At 40.2% G+C, this 21,182-nt stretch overlaps 4 protein-coding genes across 15 annotated transcripts; 1 reads left to right on the top strand and 3 right to left on the bottom strand.

Moving 5' to 3' along the window:
* Nucleotides 1-825: 825 nt before the first annotated feature.
* Nucleotides 826-5,733, bottom strand: LOC112280128 (uncharacterized). 11 transcript variants are annotated; one of them, XR_016502175.1, is made up of 11 exons: nucleotides 5,586-5,725; nucleotides 5,290-5,351; nucleotides 4,848-4,920; nucleotides 4,226-4,692; nucleotides 3,980-4,075; nucleotides 3,590-3,656; nucleotides 3,116-3,267; nucleotides 2,612-2,732; nucleotides 1,843-1,969; nucleotides 1,185-1,431; nucleotides 826-1,033 (listed from the first exon to the last, which is right to left on the bottom strand). XR_016502175.1 is itself a non-coding variant. In XM_090248962.1 (10 exons), the coding sequence occupies exons 7-10, from the start codon at nucleotides 3,042-3,044 to the stop codon at nucleotides 1,344-1,346; spliced, it is 384 nt and encodes a 127-aa protein (XP_090105088.1). In that variant the 5' UTR covers nucleotides 3,045-3,267; nucleotides 3,590-3,656; nucleotides 3,980-4,075; nucleotides 4,226-4,692; nucleotides 4,848-4,920; nucleotides 5,290-5,351; nucleotides 5,586-5,725; the 3' UTR covers nucleotides 826-1,343. The 11 variants fall into 11 exon arrangements, 8 of the variants coding, with proteins under 8 accessions (XP_090105088.1, XP_090105092.1, XP_090105087.1 ...); XM_090248962.1 differs by having other exon boundaries at nucleotides 826-1,431; nucleotides 2,997-3,267; XM_090248966.1 differs by having other exon boundaries at nucleotides 826-1,431.
* A 2,717-nt stretch (nucleotides 5,734-8,450) lies between these two features.
* On the bottom strand, nucleotides 8,451-10,481 carry LOC112280263 (uncharacterized). 2 transcript variants are annotated; one of them, XM_024515562.3, is made up of 4 exons: nucleotides 10,363-10,481; nucleotides 9,973-10,196; nucleotides 8,748-9,839; nucleotides 8,451-8,604 (listed from the first exon to the last, which is right to left on the bottom strand). In XM_024515562.3, coding segments are annotated over exons 1-3 (450 nt in total). In that variant the 5' UTR covers nucleotides 10,364-10,481; the 3' UTR covers nucleotides 8,451-8,604; nucleotides 8,748-9,614. The 2 variants fall into 2 exon arrangements, with proteins under 2 accessions (XP_024371330.1, XP_024371329.1); XM_024515561.3 differs by lacking the exon at nucleotides 10,363-10,481 and having other exon boundaries at nucleotides 9,973-10,356.
* A 539-nt stretch (nucleotides 10,482-11,020) lies between these two features.
* Nucleotides 11,021-13,780, top strand: LOC112280261 (voltage-dependent chloride channel 1, chloroplastic). The gene is made up of 4 exons (XM_024515560.3): nucleotides 11,021-12,024; nucleotides 12,323-12,490; nucleotides 12,626-12,832; nucleotides 13,057-13,780. Exons 1-4 carry the CDS (start codon nucleotides 11,104-11,106, stop codon nucleotides 13,231-13,233), a joined length of 1,473 nt encoding a protein of 490 aa, XP_024371328.1. The 5' UTR covers nucleotides 11,021-11,103; the 3' UTR covers nucleotides 13,234-13,780.
* A 297-nt stretch (nucleotides 13,781-14,077) lies between these two features.
* On the bottom strand, nucleotides 14,078-19,041 carry LOC112280260 (serine decarboxylase). Its single transcript, XM_024515559.3, has 7 exons — nucleotides 18,338-19,041; nucleotides 17,195-17,426; nucleotides 16,787-16,980; nucleotides 16,449-16,585; nucleotides 15,822-15,878; nucleotides 15,203-15,595; nucleotides 14,078-15,009 (listed from the first exon to the last, which is right to left on the bottom strand). Exons 1-7 carry the CDS (start codon nucleotides 18,735-18,737, stop codon nucleotides 14,749-14,751), a joined length of 1,674 nt encoding a protein of 557 aa, XP_024371327.1. The 5' UTR covers nucleotides 18,738-19,041; the 3' UTR covers nucleotides 14,078-14,748.
* Nucleotides 19,042-21,182: the final 2,141 nt, after the last annotated feature.

Here is a 21,182-nt window from a genome sequence, read left to right as displayed (position 1 = left end):
AAACAAACAGAGCCTTCCCTGTAGCTGACTAAGGGCGCAGATGGATAATGTTAGCTGGGCAGTGCCCTTTTAGAATAGTAAAGATACTCCTAGTGTATAGTCAACAGAACACAACTCCCTTCTATTTGGAACCTAGGAGAGCGTGATACGATGACTGGTCGAACACATGCACCATTATGTACTTCCAGTAATGTTTTTCTTATTTGTGTTAGATAAAGCAAACTTGATCAGGATACACTGCACAGGGCAAACACAACCGTCTTGCAATACATTGCTACAGAGAGAAAATTTGATTGCACGAGTATCAAAGAAAGCAGGCTTACTAGAGTCGAGCAAGTGGGTACATGCCCAGATACGAATTAATATAATTGATCCACGCTAGAGCAACTCTTTTAGAGGAGCGACCAAGGGCATAGAGACAAGGAAGAACAGAGCATCTGGTCTAGAAGTAATAACATTGTTTTGGCATCAGATAAACAGGAAAGGCATTAACAAAACATCTAACAGCAAGTGTTGCACAGCAACGCACATGCATGTTAGTTTTTTCTTTTCAGTCATCATCTACATGATTCGAATATCGAGGATAAAAGGCATTGAAGGAGTAAAGTCGTGTGACGCATAACTATACCATGTGATGTAACTATACGAATCATCGCAAGTAACCAAGTACAACACAGAGGAATCTGTAAAGGACAAACTCAATCCAGCGCCACTTGCACCCTATGAGGACAAAATTCAAAGGATCAAAACACACGCGTGACTATGTCAGTCATCCGGAAACAATGGCAAGACCTACAGCAGACAAGGTGCCGGACGGCATAGGTATGAGTGGGTCTAGAAAGATAATGGCAGTGACAGGTGTAGACAAAGCCAAGCTTTACACACTTGTAGCCAGCTTTAGATTAAGTGTCCCTTAGAGGAAATAAAGACCTGCCTCACAAAACCCCATGTATGCTTATGTGACACATCCAGGGCTGAAGAGACAACTTCCAGAACCACAGTGCTGCTCGAGTTCCACTCCTATTAATAAGCCCTGCCTTTCCACCAGTACATGCACACAGTAAGTCTGCGTATGCGGTATGATTGTAACTGGAAGCAGTCAATCCTGAAACAAGGAATTCTGACTTCTTTCGGCGAAGGAGCACTACACCAAAATGGTTGACTCTAGAAATGGGATTGCTCACCCTGATGAAAGCACAATTAAAAATCCTGCAAAATAGATTTTATCAACAACGTAGACAAGATCCATGCACATTCTGATCGGAGCAGACCACATGCAGGCCTCCAAGAACTGAAATTGACACATTAAAGATAAGTGCCAGCAAAGACAATATCTATGCCACTCAAGAGCATAGGTCTTCGAATACTGTTCGTCTCATCCTCATCCAAAAACCCATCCGAAAGGTCAATCGCCAAATCACGTGCAACTGCCTATGAACACAAAGCCCACTTGTGCTTAGTAACTATCGGGACATACTCTATGATTTGATCCCGAGACAACCGCCAAAAAATTCTTACGTCCCATTGAATTTGATTGAAAAACCTTGGATTTCGAACTCCCAAAACTTGAGCTAAAACCATCTATGGCAAAGAACACAAGTCAACTCTCAGGCTGTCGACGGCAGAATCCGAATTCATTACTGTCAACATTCTCAGCCACCTTTCTTCTAGCTCCACCTTTTAGACCACCCTAGGCAAAGAGAAGGATGCGGAGGCAGCACACTCAAGTCACCCATATTCCTCGTGCAAGGTAGCTATCCCTTACAAGACAAGCTGGGTAGGGCTTAGTAACAAACATCTTGGTCTTCATGATCCACAAGAATTATGTAGCATTTAATCTACCTTACGTGAAAAACTTTCGGATTCAATTTCTCAATATTACAACCTTCCCCAGAGGATGTTACGGACTTCTTGGAAGAAGCTCCGGAGTCTGTCTTCTTCTTAATACCATTTACGATGTCATCAATTCCTAAAAGAATGCAAGCAGCTTTGTTAGAGCTTTTACAGTCTGTAACTAAAGTCTAAAATGTAACTAAATGACTCCCACACCTGCTTGATCATGACAAGCAAAATGATTTAGGAACTTAGAGCATTCAAGTGAAGGTGAATATAATAGGACATATACCAAGTCGTTCATCAAGTAACTGCAGACTGAAGTACTAACCTAGGTATCTGCTTTTTTTTAATAATAGCTAGGTCAAAAACACGCCAAAGATATTTTCACTATCCCAAGGTCTATTGAGTCCCACATACAGTTATCTCAACATTACAAAAACTTGATGGCCTTGATCTCAATTCTCTGTTTGCAAACCACGAACCAAAAAACATGAAAAAAAAAAAAAAACAAAACAAAACAAAGAAAAACAAAATGTAAACAAATAAGTAAATAAGCAAACATTCACATACTACACGCACACACACACCCACCGAAAAGCAAAAATAGGTCTTTAAATTTTTAGGCAGCCCCGTAAATGGTCGATTGGTCCTTCAAGAGTAAATAACTAGGATTGGCAAGATTATTTAACTCAGGAAAACATCCATTGATTGTAATCTCTTTCGCCAATTTTAAAACAAGGTCTCCGTTACACATGCTCTGTATACAGTGACCAACCTGTTCGCAGCTTTAATCGACATGCTCTTTTTCTCCAATGTAGCTGCGACAGCCATTTCTGAGGCTCCTCTACCTGGAACCAATTATTCATCTTTGATAATATTGCGACCTCCATGGAATCCTGTCATAATAATCCATGACCAGATCAGCATAGTACATCCTCGCAAACACGGTAGTAGACTTTCAAACTAACTTTAACGACAAACCATCTATATATACTGTTTACCAGGAACATCAGCAGCAACCAATGACAGCCGTAGCACTGAACCGTCATTTCACCGCGAAGTTGTGCTTCACTTCAATTCGAAGATCCTTACTAAGACCTCTTAACAATACCGTGCAATCCTTAGGTTCTTACACGCGCCAATGAATTGGAGGTGCTCACCCCCAATATTTTTGACTTCAAACAAGTCACAACGAGTACCGACATCATTCTCCTGGAGTTCTTGTGACCGATTTACAACAGTAGCCCAACCAGCATGAGCAATAAGGTTGTTATCTGACCATCTTAGCTTGCGAATTGCTCTAATATCCGCCTTGGTAGGAAATTTGGGGCCAGGTATCCGTCCCTAGTAATCACCAAATAAGGCTTGAACTTTATTGTTTGAACAATTATGTACTCAAAATACTCTTCCTCCATTGGCAGTACAGGAGCTCTATGAATCACAATACGCACAAATAAGACATTTATTACACGGTAATGATTTTAAAGCAGACAAGTTCCTAATAATCTGCAGAAGCCTAAATATTTCATAGCACAGATCGTCATCCACCGTATATATTTGGAGCTCAAGTTACTAGCTAACAAGCACTAATCAAAGGAGCATACATAAAATCCTGAATAAAGGTGGCTTAAATTTCCCAAAACGTAAGATAGAAAAGACATCAACATATACACCACTGAGGCCTGACAACCATTAAGTTGTCTCGTCCGTCCAATCACACTGATAGAAGGATATAAATCGAGAAAGTACTCACAATCTATGACATCAATGTCAAAGCAATCTCCTTCAGAACAACGCATTCTTCAAAGTCTTTAAATATGCTGCACTCAGGTACAGAACATATTCAAATGCAGAATGATAAGGCATGGCAAATTTGTAAGCATAAGAGTAATCCAATGTAAACCATAAACCTCTTCTAGCAGGAGTGCTTCTTGTGATTTGCACGTGTACAAAAGTGTTGGACATCCATTCTCGAACATGTACGTCAGCATAATACAGAATAGTATAAATGAAGCCAATGCATATACACACCCCCCAAATAATATCCAGTATAAAAGTTTTGAAAACCCGATATTTTCGATTGTTGATTGTCCAGTATAAATAGTAGTAGCAGTAACAGTAGTAGCGAAGGAGAGTAAGAGACCTGAACGAGGAGTTTGAGTGTGTCAACCTCGGCATATGACAATGAGGTGTAACTGCAAACCAAGAACTTGCTTGGCAACACAGAACATCTCGCCAGCTGCAACAACCAAGTTTCATTCAGAGGTCAAGATCTAGAAGAAAATGATAGCAAATGCAAGGTATTTGCCTCAATTTAAATCAAACCCTGAACTAGAATTAAGCATGCATCTATTTAACACGAACTTAGAAACAAATTCTTGATACGCACCTCATCGATACGATTCTTCTGAAAGTGATGTGCCAAAGAAAGTGAGTAACTGCTGCGAGGCAGTAAAATAATCTGGCGTGTTTCTCATAAGACAGTAGAAGTGGTCGCAAGTGCATCTCCGTTCTATAAAGGCAGGACGTCTGCCAGTCAAGTTGTGCACTGTTCAAATTAAGATGAAATCTTCCAGAACGATCACCGACGCAGTTCCATCATCAACCTCTTCATCTTACGTACGACTGAGCTCCATCATAGATTCCCGGTATCAAGCAAAAGTCGATGTTGCACATCCAACATTGCACGACCACACTCATTGCATAATGAATTCAAAGTCAACGCGCAACATGACTCGTCACGATTCTGATGCAGTCATTACTCGCCGAGCACCACAATAGCTAGCCTTGCAGCAGCAACATGGAAAATACCAACCTCTCTTAAGATTGCAATTCCATAGTTTAAGAATTTAATATCTGCCAAAAGAACAAAGATCCTCAGCATAAACCTCGTTACGCGCAACAACACCGTCATAGAGTTGTTAGAAACGGTGTCACAAATTTCAACACTAAGAGAATGTTGACATGAAAATGACGATGGTGGAAAAGACTTTGCCACTCAAGTGCAATACCCTCACTAGCATCGAGTAACGTCTTAAGCATAGACATCAGCCCCAGTGTTGCTCAAATAACATCTGCCACGGCCTGAAGAATAGACAGGGGAAGTAGAAAACAAAGCTTCAGCACGGAAACTTCCAAATGGCAACGAAATATGATACAGCACAACATTCACATGTCCTACGTACTTGACATCAAATATCTAAACCACTTCAGATAGCATCAAAGTTCATGCGTCCACAGGCATTTCAACAAAGAGAAACCTTTTGAATGTCTTATCAGAGGTGCAGTGAGCGCATCTTATAGTATCCACCTGGCTATTCACTAGAACTAATCTACTGTAAAGATTTAATGCAATGTAGCATCTCCACGATGGAACAACAACATTCAGCGTCCTATAACAGCAGAACCACGGCTGGATTACAGAAGAATACGTGGAACACTAAAGAGGCAAACCTTCGAGGCCTGGATACTCGCGAGATATTCCCGATAACCTGTTTCTTTCCTCGTGGACTCATCTGAGAACACGTCATCGTGAACAAATTCAGACAACAAATTCGCAAGCACACCAGACGCCACGCAGCTACTGATCACCTGATTCATTTTTTGAAAAAAACAGTCGCAGATACCCGATTCTACTAGTATGAACTCCTCTTCACGCCCGGGTACCACACATCATGTGATCCAAAACCCGAAACCTCCAATAGGACTACCACATGAAACCTGCAAAAATGCAGTGAATAGCTACGTACTGAAACGCGGCAAGGAAAGCCTGCATGGCAACGTTGCGGGAGCGTAGGTTGCTGCTAGACTGGTTGGCGATGAAAGGCGTGATGGATCGAAACAAGCAATTACTACAGCAAAGGTTGAAGCACAACAACAGAGCTCCGAGATAGGGTTGCAATCCCCTCCAAATTGTCTGTACCCTGGGACTCTTCATTTTCAGCTCCGTTTTACTCTTGGTTTCCATCTCAGTTCCTTCACAATCGCGTCCTGCCGTTCCTACATTAGTGGTCTAGGAACGAAGAAATCCCAACGCACTATTTTAGGGTTCGGCACTTGGCCTCAGCGAAAGTTGCTCCCGACACTCGAGAAACAACATTCCAGATTGAATTTTTGAAATGCATTTTAGCGTTGCTTCTTAAAAGACCATCAAACTGATTGTGCCAAGATCTGGGATGAAGGGAACCATATTTATTGGGGAATAAGGGCGGACATGAAAATTAGGGCTGAACTCGGTTGTGGCTACGGCCACGATCGCCAATTTTTGTAGCTCATTCGCATTGATACATTTTCATTATGTCTCAGGTTTAAGTAATTGTAGTGGCTGTTGTTGTTAGATATGGGGAGTACACTTAGTGAAAATTGTGTTTTTATTAATTTTATTGAATTTTTTATTTTTATAATGAAAATGGCATCTTATGGCAATATAATATGTGGAAATACTCCTTTACAAGAAGGCCCCGTGCACTCTTAGGAGCAACCATAGGGTTTAGAGTTTAGAAAGATTTTGCCAAATGGTTATAATTGTAGTAACTCTAGTTTCCTAGTAGGTACAAATTCTTGTGAGATAATTTTATTGCAAAAATCTTATTGCAAAAATAGATAATTATATTGTATATTTTTAGACGATTACCAACTTTTAAGGCTCTTGAGTTAGAGTAAAAATTAGTTGAAGATACATTGAACAAATTACTTGAAATAATCCAAATTGTTAACAATTGATTCTTTTATTTAAGAACAACTCCAAAAGGAATATTCTGCAATACTCTAATCCTCTCACCTTATTGGATTAAACATGTCATTTATACTTTTTAATATTAAGTCCCTCTATTCAACTGGATAAATTCAAGTCTATTGATTTTCAAGTTGCAACCTTAATAGACAATGTTCTTGAAAAGGATTCAGATAATGAGAATTTGTTAGAGTTGAAGTATTGTAGAATGATTCAATCATGAACAAGATAGGAACTAGACATTTGTGTGACCAATCTAGTAGCTTAAAAAAGAAAATTAATACAAATTAACTACAATCATATGCCAATCCAATGTTATTTTTTCTTTATTGTAGAATATAGGATTAAATAATGCCCATATTTATCTAATGCTAAAGAACATAGAGGAAATAACTACACAATACATATAGCAAAACAAAGGGGCTTAATTTGAAACTTTGACAACAATATTGATGAGTAAAAGTAGGAGAAAATAGTGATGTTACTAAAGATTGCACACAAGGCGATTTTACCTTGGTTGTGAGTTGTAAAGGAAGAAAATATCAAAAACAACAAGCCACAAAGTGGAAAGAGAAATAAGGACCACAAATCATGTCTCCTTTAGCACTATTAGTAGTATGTGGATCTGTAATAGAAAATCAACTCTATGTCTCTCAACATCATTATTAATTGTAAACAATATGACATAAAAATAATGGGAGGTAATATGTGCAATCATATCTTAGAAGAAGGGCATGTGTACAATAACAAAGCAACTAAAATATTTAAGAGACTTACACATAATTTGACTAAAAACACAATAAACAACACTGTTATTTTAATAGGATAAATATTTAAAAAAAAAAAAAAATGAATGCATATGAGTTTATAACTATAAACAAAAATTATTTAAAAGTATTAATAAAAATTCATAGATTACCATAATTAAAAAAAAAACATTAACAAGCAAAAATGATTTTTTAGAATATATTGTACTTTTATAAATTCTAAAAAACTTTGATTCAATAAATCACCCAAAAAATTTTAGTTTTATATTAGATTATTAGTTATTATTATTTATTTAGATTAATTTTTTAGTTTTATAACTTGGAAAGTCATATAAGTTACTCTAAAATTTATAAAAAACCATAATGTGTAGTTACAACAATAACTTTTCAAATAATAACTATTAAAAAAACTTTTATTTAAATATTTTTAAAATATTTTTTAATGGTTTTTTAAAAATCTTTTTAAGAATTAAAAAATACATGATTAATGTTTGAATTATAATGAAGTATTTATTGTATAGTTTAAATGATAAAAAATAATTTTAAAATTTAATAAAAATTTAATGTAATTAATATACATATGCATGTATATAAACTCAAATTTCATAAAAGATAGTTTTTCTATTGATTCAAAATATTTATATTTAAAAATCTAGTAAATTATTTATTTAAACTGATAAATTATGTGACACAATCATGTTGGTCTTATAAAATAATTCTCTTCAAATTCTCTTTAAAGCATTTTTCACAGATGTATCTTTTCAAATGCCAAATCTGCTTAAATGCTCTAACTAAAAATAATGCAAGTTTTCATTTTTAAATTGAGATTTTTTAACAAATTATTGTATTAGATATACTTTGAATAAAGGTTCTTGGCAGAAAAGTTTTTTTTCAAAATAAATTATATTAAAACAACTAGCATATTCTAAGAGCTATAAATAAATACACACACACACACACATATATATATATATATATATATATATATAAATGTATCATATTTTAATCTTCTAATAATAAAAAGAAACTCTAAGATTGACGTGGCTAAATTGAAACAATGATATTAAAATTGTTATATGCATGCAAGTTCTTAAAATACTATTACTAACAATATTAAAAAAATTGGTCAAATACAAGATACAATTTATTAATTGATTAAATTATTACATAAAATTGAAGGAAGCAGCTGGAACAAAGGTTGGCTGGAGAGGACAAAATGACAAAATCTATGTTAACTACGATGAAGTGGGAAGCTCTGGCTGTTATTATCTGTAGAACTCACACCCGATCAAATTGCATCAGTATCTCATAATGTTTAAACACAGACAACAATTCCTTTTTACTACTGTCATTAATTCACTACATGTCATCAACTGGAAGGAGTTGCTGGGTGAACATTAAGATTCACTTACATGAGAGCTGGTTCTCTGGAGTTTCAGTTCATAATTCTTTCTTCATTAAGTCTTCGCCTCACAGGTATACTGCCTCATGGGTACCCACTAAAAACCCTGAATTGGACCTTAGGTCAAAGATCCTCACTTGTGTTGGACCTTGTAATATTTACATGACTGTAACAACCACAGAGTAGCTCAAGTGCAAGCTGCTACTCGTCATAATTGTAGACTAGCTATGCACATGGGAAGCTGTTGTCCAGAAAGCCTATATAGATCACGAGGTCTGCATGAAATCAATAAAGCCTAAAAGTTCCAATGAAATATACAACAGCTGTTGAAGTTCTGAGGGGGAAGGGAACTATCAAGGTTGACAGACAGTCACGACGTACCTCGCAATGCAAGCTAAATAGCGAAAGTTTCATGTGATCTGATACAGAAGAAAACCTGTCGGTTGAAGTCGAGCTGAGTGATATTGCTCCTGACGTTTCTCTGATGACACAAATCACTCGGCTAATTCTAAATTTGATGAGAAGGTGGTTCTTCACCTACGAAAGTAATGGTTCAGTGGGTGATGCAATTCTCTACATGACATAATGCTACATTGACAGCAGTAGGGAATGGTCAATACTCCCCGTGGAGGAGGTTAGTTTTCTTCTGGGGACACGAACGGAGCTCATCTGCCGAAGAACAATTTTGTCATCTCGATAACAAAATTTGCTCATCTGTGCGAATCGAAGAGGAGTAAGTTTCAAACCTGAAGCTAATGCTAAACTATGCCTATGAATCTGTCATCAAGTTGTAAAGAATTGCAACACATCTCGTGATGTCTAAAAGGTATTACTCAATCTGTCCACGTATTTTCCTTGATTATCATCTAATGCTCAGTTAAGTAATTAGCAAGACCAAATATAGGTGCCTCAGCAGGAAGAAAAGCAAGGATTGCCGGTACGGTTGGATGAGAGTAGCAGGGGCATCATCGGGCTGTTTGTAATCAATCCCATTGTAATGCACGAAGCACACGACCTTTTCATCTATAACAAAATTCAGCTCGCCCCAGCTGCTTTTGCCGCAGAGATCAAACAGATTCTCGCACTGAGAGTCGATGCAATCCTGCACTTGAATCGATCAATCACGACATACAAACAACCTGTACATGGTCAGTCATAATTTTTTCCAACGAAAAGCAAATTGCTCAAAGAGGCTTCCAAATTTCACAATCTGACTTAATCGGGTTGATTCTTACCCTGCACATGTAAAAGTCCCCATCCGGATCACATCCCCCCCACACGTAAACATTCAGTTCCGTTTCGTCGCTTGTGGCGGTGACGTTCATTTTCCGATCTGTCTGCTTGTACAGATATACCCTCAAATTGTTACATCCTTCCTTCAAATTCTTGTAAAAATCATCGGCAGTTGTATCTAGAATGTGCGATCTGCTGCAGTTGTATGCGCCTCTCACACCCTCCACTTCCAGCAGGCAAAGCAAAGCCACGATCCACATTAGCTTAGCCATTCACACACAAATCACGAACCAAAACCTTCACTTGCATCCACTAAGAAATTCATATTAAAAAAAAAGAAAAAAAAAAACAGGGATCGGGATAATGCAACTATGGGTTAGGTTGTAACAAACTGGGCAGTTGAGCTTTCCCCACACCGTTCTTCTCGCAGCATGCAATGCTGGTAAACCTAATTCCCCTGTTCTCCGTTGTTCATCATCCCCAACGACAGAGGGTGTCGTGAACCGGAATGAGAAGAATCGTTGACGACGCCTCTAAAAAGCTTCGTCCATCTGACGAAGCTATTAATGACCACCCATCGGGAACGAGACAGAAAGCGAAAGTGTCTGACGATGGGAGTTTTGTCCAAGGCCATCGTTCATGCTTCTGGAGCTTGGATTCATGCACGCGGCCGACCTTCCGCTTTGCCTCGGGCCTGCATCGATTTGATCGATTCTATTGCTGCAGAAAGGCATTTGATCGATAGCGCTCAGGGACGGCCGGATTTTGTAGTCAGCGGGAGTGCGGCCAATTGTGTGGGAGAGTCACTGCTGGCGATCGGGGAAGGACATGCAATTTGCTCTGGGAAGTGGCGGACATGGAGGGATGCTGACGAGGAGAGGTTGCCAGGGTTTTTAGAGTTTTGAGGTTTTGGTCCGGGGAGGTGAGGCTTAAGTGTGTAATGCGGAGATGAGATTGACATGGTTGAGAATAGTTTTCGTTTTCTTCTGTCTCGTGGTGAGTGAGGAAGCGTTTGTGGAGTGGGCAGTGGTGTGTGGACTTTGGTTTTGATAAAGAGCGAGAGAGCGAGAGAGAAATTAGAGTGGATGGTGGTGAGGAGGTGGCTGTTGTGAAGAGGTAGATTTGCAGGAGTGATGCAGAGCCTGGCGCAGCTCGAGAGTGCGGCTGTGGGAAGCACTCCGCTGCGATGGAGTGGAAGGTTGGAAACGGATTTGAGGCGCGTGGGATGCCTGTCTCGCGTATCTTTCGTGTGGCAGCGTTCGACTGATTCCACCCGTTCATTATCTCCTTCTTCATTGTCTTCTCGTTATGGCCCTCCATTGCTGCCTGGTTTTGTGTATCCAAGGTATAGGAGTGGCAGGTCGAGAATACTCTGTGTGCAAGATGAAATTTCAAAACCCGAGTCGAACGACCTCGCAGAGATAATGTCAAATGAGTCCGGAGAGGTTGACCCTATGTACGAGAAGGGTGGATCAAATTATTTTTCAGCGCTAGAGAAGAATAAGAATGTGAACGGGAAGTTATCAGCGGTGACCAATTTTGACCCTCGTCGCCCCTTTGACTTAACGTGGATTGGGGCGTGGGCGGATGAAGTGAGTGAGAGAGGCATGCACAAGCGGAGAACCTTTTACAGTCATGACGATTGGTTGCAACATCGAAGCTCAACAAGGCATTACCGACATTTTACGTCAACCTTGTCGTCTCGAGTGATCGTGTCTTTGATACCTCCTGTCGGCACCATGACAGCCATCTCAGTGGCAATCTCAATATACAATAGTATCGTTTTATCAGGGTGTTTGCCATCATTCATTCCACTACTTCATGCTTCACCTCTTTCTTACCAGCTGACTGCTCCAGCCTTGGCGTTGCTTCTCGTGTTTCGAACTGAAGCATCCTATTCCCGCTATGATGAGGCTCGTAAGACCTGGACAAAAGTTATTAGCAGTTCAAAAGACATGGTCCGCCAATCGATGACATGGGCTCAACGTCCTGATGATAACCGACGTAAGAAGCTGTTACTGGACTACATTCTGGCTTTTTCCGTGGCTCTCAAGGTATTATCTCAATTTACGAAGAACATCCCTGCCATTTCATTGAGTAGAATTCTCAAAGCTTACTGTGTTCTGGAGCAACCATTAGCCTGGTTTTCGTTTCTAAATCGTCTACTTTCATACATGATACTTCAAAAGCTCTGATTGCGCAATAAATCATCTGCCGTTGTAAATCTCCTTCACTGGAATCATTCAATTTAAGTTTGTCCAACCTGGTTTGCATACTGGTGGTTTTCTTAAAACTAATTTATATGCAGCGAATTTGGTTCATTAATTGACTCAGTTCCCTACGTCCATGCAGTGTCACCTACTGTACAATTCAGATATTGAAGAAGAGCTGAGTGAGATTTTGGAAAAGGATGACCTAGCGCTGGTTCTTAGTGCAGAGCATCGGCCAAATTGTCTCATTCAGCTCATAACTCATTCTTTGAAATGTATCCAGCTCGAAGATGGAGAGAGAAGCCTTCTGGTGAGCTTGAGAACTGATATTTCTCTAATCCTTCTTGGTTTTCGTATTGTTTTCGATCCAATGCATTCTCTAGTGGATGTGGTTTTATGCTCAAAATAGCTTCAGCTTGACACACAATATTTTTTTCTGTCGCAGGATGCAAATATTTCACAATTTAATGAGAGCATAAGTATATGCGAGCGCATAATTCGCACGCCCATCCCACTTGCCTATACGCGATTGACATCACGAATTTTGGTGCTGTGGCACCTTGCTTTGCCTATTGTGCTTTGGGATGATTGTCAATGGGTGGTTGTTCCCGCCACTTTCATTAGTGCAGCCTCTCTGTTCTGCATCGAGGAGGTGAGACACATCTTGCGGCTAAGGAATGCTAGAAAGTTTATCGTAAATTTGGTGTAGTGTAGAGTTTGTGTTAATTACTCACCTATCAATAACCTTCAAACACCTTACATGGTTCTGAAAGTATTCTGCCCGTGCAGAGAAGGGGAAGGGGGGTTGTGTGTGGGAAATAGAGGATAGTTTCTGGATCTAAGTTAAAATGTTACTTTGGTGTGTTTTCACTACAGGTTGGGGTCCTCATTGAGGAGCCATTTCCAATCCTTGCATTGGACCGAATGTGTTCAAAAGCACGTGAAAATATACAGGAGATAGCACATTTGCAACAACAAACTCAAGAGCATTTGAGAAAAAAGACCACCAAGGTGCCACGAAATGGTGTTGCAAATGGAGTGATCAGATCGTGATCCGCTGGGAGAGTTACATCTGAGACGTATGCTGATAATAGCATGTATCATTTACCATCAGCAGGATGAAGTGATGAAGGACAAAGATGAGAGATTTTAATGAGGATGGGGAAGCTGCGTCATTCCTTGGAACAGGTTCTGAGGCGCGCAGTTACTCACAGAACGGATCACTAATCGAGGTTGTAGATAGGGTCTTGCTATCCCAGAGGATTCATTTTTTGTTGATAACCAAGTTCACTGATTACAACCAGCATATAGGCTGTATTCCTTATTGTTACAAGACCCTCGATTACGGCAGTTATTTCTGCATCATACACTGTAATACACTGTGCCACTTAAAAGTCAGGAACCATGAGACTGACCTTTAACGACATGGACTTAGCAAGCCAAAGTTGAAATCAGATAGCACACGACATCAGTGTGAAGTCCTGTAGACTCAGAGCTTCTGCAGCTCATGATAAACTTATTTGAGTACTACATGATAAACTTATTACGGCAGTTATTTCTGCATCATGCACTGTAATACACTGGATCTGCTTCATGTGAAGATTCTTCTGGCTTCAGAGGCACTCGATCCTTTTCACACTTTCCTATTGGATGTGCTAGTCATACTCAAGCCTTCCTGTCAAAGAAAGGTCTGCTGCGGGCGCTATGTAAAAAGTGTTTTGCTTAGTCAAGTTGATATCAGGTATCTCATACATTACACGCTTTGAACGATTATCGCGTTAAAGAAGCCCTCAAGAAGCAAATGGATGTCGACGCATAATTCAGTTAGCAGATGAACCATGCTCCAAATTAAAGAACGATTTACACGAAAAAGGGCACAAACAAGAATCTCAGAATCAATGATGAAAGTGCCACAGTTTATTTATCTGTATTTGTCTCGGAAGAGACCGCTCTACAATCATATTAGTGTAGAATATAATAAAGAAGGCAGAAACCACTCTGAAACCCTGTGAGTACTAGGTATGCTAGGTACTTTGCCTGTACACAAACAAATTGCAGTTCAGTTATGCGAGATACCGTTTGAAAAGTCATTCGCACAATCCCGTTAGAGGAAATGATCTGTAGCAATGCCGTGTGAACATCAGTGGGAGCATCCTGGAAACAAGTGGCGTTCAATATAAACAGTTGATTGCCAGTAAGTGAATTAGTTTGATCTTCACATGCGTCCACGCATGTTTCAACATGCGCGTGAAGATTAAACCCTTGCAGTCGTCATGCAGGAGTTTCACCTGGACGGCTTCGATAAGATCGATGTCACTTACTAATTTTTCTGTTATAAGTAGGGCAGACGTACAATCGCTTGCACTATTCCAATGATTTCCTATGTCTGCCTTCATCGTCTTCTTATCCTCGGCTCGTGTGGGGCTTGACGTAGGTTAGAAAAAGAATAACCGTGACCTCAAAGTAGGTCAAGTAGCTGCGCTGCTTTGGCAATCGTACTGCGGTGGTACCAGTTTTTACACTGATTTGGTCTTTTAATTGTCAAGCGCAAGCATGTGAATAGAAGCTTCAATGAGAAGCTCTATTTATACTGTTTCCATTCTGAACACAGGCAGAAACCCTCTTCTCCCCTTTAGGTAGAGGAATAGTACCTGCACCACGATGAAGAGAGCAAGCACAGTTCTGGACACCAACTTCCTCCACAATACAAGGGATTTTCACATTCCCCTCTGGAAAAGAACGCTTACGAACTTCAATCAGCTCCTCCACAAAGTTGTCAAGTTTCTCCACTGTCACACTCGGCATAACAACTGCATGTGCAATCTTGCCCTGTGATCATATTTAATGACATTAGATCCTCTTCTAGTGTTAGGTCAACATTCCTTGAATGAGATAGCTTTTTCATGGCTTGCAAAAACCAGAATCATTTTGCCAATTTCATATTCTTCGATGATATACTTCGGAGAACTACTGAACTTCAAATCAATGCACAAATTAATATAAGGAATTTAGAGACACTTACCTGACACGCAAGTTGCCATTTAAGGATAAAAGCCTCATCGAGAGGCCTCTCGAAAACGACTGTGCTGCTGAGTTCATTGAGCATAACTCCTATTTTTGCTTCCCGCAAGCGTTCTTTTAAGTAATGTGCATTACGGAGGCATCGCTGAACATCTTTCTGAAAACCACGGTAACCCTTGCGATTGAGAGTGTACCACAGGAAAATTGGAGCATGGCCGTTTCGACTTCCCATAATAGTTGCATCACGAGAAGCTAAGTACTCCACGTTACGGGACAAGGAATTAATATGCTTCATTCTAGTGAATTGGACACCACAAGGCATTGGGCAACCGATAAATTTATGACCAGACACACTGACACTACCAATTGGTTTCTTAAAGGTCACTTTAGGAGCCTGCAATACAACAGTTGAAATACGTCAAGAAGTGACCGTTTATAATCCAACCAAATTGTACGATATTTTAATTACGTTGGTGAAAGAGGCACTGAAATTCCAGTGCATGGAGTCACTTACAGTGTGTATCTGCGTGTTAGACATCAAAGGATTAGTTCTAGATCAAAATGATGTCCCATAGCGGCTTGCGAATGGGCATTCTCCTCAACTGTGTGAAAGCACTCACCTCATGCACTTCTCCAGATAAGGACTTCTTTCGAATGTATCGCAAATCCCAAGTGCCCTTTAATAAGATAGAATGAATATAATGATAGGTCAGAATTTGTACAATTGAACCTAGACCAAGTATTCTATGCTAGTCATTTATTGTGACAAGGGTTGGCTAGTGATCTGCACCAGGCTCATTTAGCTGTGCCTGGCTCCTGTCACTTTGGCGACTGGTAGTCAAATGCCTCAGACACCCGCACCGCGGATTCTCATCCACTCAGTCTCAGCCTAGCGAAAATCGATACTTTCATAGTGTCCATAATAAATTGTTCAACACCACGTGCCAGTGACTCAGCAATGCTTAGCCGGATGACACTCCTTCGCAAAGGGTCCATGGTTCACTTGACATTGAGCGTGCTCTGCAAAACTCTCCTTAAAAATCTCGTGTCTCACTCTAAATGGTCTCAGTGAACGACAAAAAGTAAGACTTTTGCTGTAAAGATGTTGCCATGTGTGATGGTCAGCACACTGATAGACTTCACCATAGATAACCAGGACAGGTCAAAGTGGTAAGTTCGTAACGATATACTGTTTTCTAATTCACTCATGCTAATAGCACATCTTCAGAAATATTAAGAGTACTTACCTTCTTCACAAATGGCATCATGAGCCCAAAAAGTGCGCCGTCAACATGGATGTAGAAGCGATCCTCCGTGTAGCCCACCCGTTCCAGAACCTTTAGTATAAGATCTAGATCGTCCACAGCTCCTTTGACCGTTGTTCCTGAGGGACACGAAGTCGGGTGAATGGCTGATTTATACGTTCACATAATTTGACTATCAGATCTGAAGCCATTCCCAAGTATAATTCTTTCTGGAACCTTTGTATCTTCACCTCCACGATGGTCAAAGTTGTGTGCACATTATTGGAGCAACATACTTCACATCGTTTAATACAGCAAAATTGGTGATGAACTCAACTTACCAATATTGACATTCAAAATTGCAGGTTTGTCTTTTCCCTCGGTCAACTTCCGCTCCAGGTCAACACAATCAATCTCACCCGATAATAGTGTATCCACTTTCACTGCCTCCATGCGATACATTCGAGCAGCCTTAAAGACGGAGTAATGTGAATCTCTGGAAGCATATAAGATGCCATCGGGAAGTACTTCTCTCCTGTGATTTTGCAATCATGCCAGATTTAGTGCTTAAACAATAAACTTGCTTCGTAAAGATATTTTGACTCTGCACATCGGTCAAAGGGAAGGCCAGCAGCAAGGTCGAGTGTTTGGGAAGAAAGATCTCAGGTGCATACAGGATCCAAATATAAAAGTATACACGTTAGCGCCGAATTTGTAATGGATTTTGTGTTGTGGTAAAAGACGCTAACCCGACGAGAATGCCGTGGAGATTTCCTTCAGTACCACAGTTGGTGATATAGCCCCAGTACTCGTCCTTCTCCAGCTCCCACAACCTGGCAAACCAGTCCAGCACACCTACCTCAAATTGTCTCGAGTGTACGCCGTAATTGCTTTCGATGAAAGGATCACCCAAATTGTTGATGGAGAAATGCTGCAGCTGTGACAAAGCACCATAATCGAAGTCCAGATTGTAGGGGTAACCTGCAGCAATCGGAAATTTCGGTCAGGTGGTGAAGACCAGTATTAACTTGGTAATCAGGTTGGGGTCGCTAGTCCAAGCTTCTTGCTCCAACTTCCATGATACGGTGAACAGCGTACGGTCGAAGGAGCTGCAACGGAGCTAAATGTACGAAACGAACGATACCTAACCATATGAGCAAGAAGAGTGCCGTGCATCTGGACTGCACAAGACTAACAGACAAATTCAAGATGAAACCTTGAACACCGTCTACAGTACTGTTAAAAGACACTAAGCTCAAATAGCTCTGGAGTACTCGCACGACAAATCTTCATTGTTTTCTAATGACAAACAAATTATCGTCAGCAGAGAAGTAATTGTAGTTATATTCGATGTTTGCATTAAACAAACATCTCCATCATTAAATTTCATTAACCACTTCCCAGATAACACCAACAAGTTAGCACTTGCTGCAGGCAATTGAAAATAGCATGATATCAACGTCACATTGATCCGGCCATGGAATTAGAAATACGTCCTCGATCAGATTGGACTCGATGACTGCAGGACAGAGATTGAAAAATGGGTGATGAAGTCGCGGGTGCAAGGAAAGGCTGAACACTAAGAATATCCTGCTGGAGGAGAATTCAGCAGTGCTACAAGAATTGCGTTATAAAGGTTCATAGGGCTTCGCAAGCTTGTAAAAGATTGAGCATGCGAGCTGAGCTGCACCTAAAATGAGTTCAATGACAACTGTACACAGTGGTTAGATCAGTTTAGTGCTCTATGACGTTCTGAAACGGCAGAGGTTGGCTGGGAAGATCATCAGGATCATATCACTAGGTAATCACCGAAGAGCATCTTCATAGGTACGGTTATGAAACGGCGGAAATATCTGTAAGAGGAAGAGCAAAGTCAGTGCAAGTTTGCCCACCCAAGTGATACTTCGACTTCTCCGTCAAAGACTTTCGGTAACGAGCAAGAACGCTAGCCATGTACGCATCTTTCTCGCCAGTCACTTCGTCGTCATGGTCTGGCTCGGTAATTTTAAAAGAACTACCGTGCATGTCCCTTCCCAGCACGAAATTCTTGTTGGACTTGACAGCGCCATGCGAATCACCATACTTGACATTGCCATTCGTGGCGCCGCTTTCTCCATTTTTACTGGTGGGAAGAACGGCCTTCAAGTTGTCCAGTGAAATCTCGTCTGGTAGCCCATCAGTCATCACAAGAGACATGGGAGGGGGCAGAGATCTCTTCAACGACGCTTTCAGAACTGGCGATGGCGGCAATGTCACGCAGCGAGTTGCTGCTTCTTCGACGGCGCTCACCATTTTCAGATAGCTACTGTCTTGGTAATCTCCTCTCGTTCAACTACACCGTGGACACCTGAAGTTGCAGCCAAACGCAGATTCAGGTACAGGTCGAGGACTTTCGCAGCTTGCTTCTCTTCTGATTGCAGGTTCGCCTCAGGAAACTGGTCGCAACGCAAGAATTGAAAACTGGAAGCTGTAGGTCCAGAGCAAGAGAAGAGCAAAGGACTCCGAAATCAGTGATCTCAGATAAGAGCAGCAGAGCATAGGAGAGGAGGAGGAGAGGGAGAGAGAGAGAGACGAGAGACGAGAAAGAGAGATTGTGGTTTGAAGTTCTGAATTGCGGGCAAGCGCCTCTCTTTTATAAAGAGATATGTGCACTAACAGCTGGCCCTTAGGAATGGCAGAAATTGGGGAGCCACTTTCCTTTGCATCAAGGAATCATCACTCTTGACCCTGATAAATCAATTGAAGTCGCAAATGCGTCTTGAGTTCAGCCTAATGGTTGGGCTGCTGCACTCCAGAATGGGCGGAGAGCGACAACAGTCCATCCGAGGGACGACCCGTCTTTCAAGTCACCACGTATATTTTTAGAATCCTACATATATTTAGAATTGAGCTACCACCAAGGTTTTCATCTCAATAATATTCACCGCCACCAATTCTAAAGCACTCTTACCAGCGGCTGTTTTCGCCTCCGCGCCCCACTTACTGCTCTTGCTCTCTGCTCTGCTCTGTGGAGCACCTTACATGTTTCCCGACGACCAATGCTTTTGGAAGTGCCACCCCATTGTGGAATCAAACTTCACCGTATCTGCTTCAAATATAGTTCGTCATTCAAGTTTTATCGTCAGCTGGTGCTTCTGTTTCATGGCTTTGGTCTCATGAGCTTCTGTGCTCTGTTTTGTGTTTCCATTCAGCTTTCTGACCTCCGAAATCACAACGTCTTACAAACAGCTAATCAAATACACAACTCCACAGCCGTTTAAGCTGTGAGACCACGTTTCTATACATAGTAAATGTAAGAAATCAAAACTGAAAAAAGCTATGGATATACATTCACATGTGACCAGTATTTCTGCAGTGATATTGATGCTTTTGGAATATATTGCAGGAGAATCTCTATTGAAGATTCAATAGATTCTACATAGATTCATATGCCTACATACTGGCTCCATGGGCCAGCATAGATGTCTACTGTGACGCATCCACACTTTGAATCTTGGCTCGTGTTTGATAAAAGCATTTAGTTGATTGCATCTCATGCCATTCATGCTCTCTCTCTCTCTCTCTCTCTCGCTAGCTCTGTCTGTCTGTCTGCCTGCCTGCCTGTCTAACAATGTTCTGATTCTTGAATTGTAATGCTTGAATATCTTCTACCTTTAGAACATTATAAAGTATTTTTCAGTTATGGGTTTTTTGATGATTCTCACTCAATGCACATATGTGTGAAAATCCATTGTTGTACATGAGGAGAATCTTCATATTCTTTAGTTGCACAATAGGCAACCATGTACACATGTATCCTCATATTTGTTGTTCAATATTTTGTGCAAAATTGATGTTACATCACATTTGTAGAATCATGTAGAGAATTTGCATTTTGCTACTAAACAAGTGCATTTAAGGCATGATTTACAACACTACACAAAGTTACACTTCTTGGAACCAAGTAATTAAGAATAGAATGTTTGATTTGTTATTAGAAATATATGTGCTTCTTTAAGCAACAAGATTTGATTCTGCACAAGGTTTTGGTTATCCAAAACATTGAATAAATGTTATAATCATAAAATAAATAATAATCATAATAATAATAATAATAATATAACAGTATTGGAGAAAAGATATTTGGTTCATTGTTTTTGTTGAATGCTCCTTCATATTCCATGCTAAAGGACTAGTAGAGCATTTTTTTTGTTTTTCAAGGAAAGGAAAAACTGTTGCTTGCAAATGCATCTGATTTGCTGCAATACTTATCACATTGTAGTGTGTAACATTCAAAGCAATTCCTTTAGCATCAGTACCTGTGGATTCTTTTATTATTCTTAAGCAGAAAACACATGTTGGGTAAACACTTTGTGGAATCCCAACATTTCTGCTTCAATTAAATCTCCCAAAATTCATTCGTGATGCTATTTTGTTCCTTAGAAACAATATGTTTTTCAATGTTATGTGAACTACTGTTTTGAGGATATTCAATCGACAACAAAATCGTCCAAATTCAATAGCAATGGAATGACATTTAGAAGGAAGAGAGAACTTGAAGTTGGACACATATTAAAGCAACATTTGTGGAGTATTTGAATCCCAATTGTGGCAAGGATCGTTAACTTTGATTAAATTTTATGAAGAGAGAAGTCTATTACTAACAGATGAGTGGAGTCCCAATCCTGTAAGGAATCTATACAAACGGAGAAATAAATAAACAACATCACAGACCCAGAAGTTTTTGTCACAAGGAAG

This window comes from Physcomitrium patens, chromosome 3 (genome assembly GCF_059467195.1).
Source record: "Physcomitrium patens ecotype Gransden chromosome 3, ASM5946719v1, whole genome shotgun sequence".
Classification (NCBI taxonomy): Eukaryota; Viridiplantae; Streptophyta; class Bryopsida; order Funariales; family Funariaceae; genus Physcomitrium; species Physcomitrium patens.
This window is presented reverse-complemented; position numbering and strand designations above follow the sequence as displayed.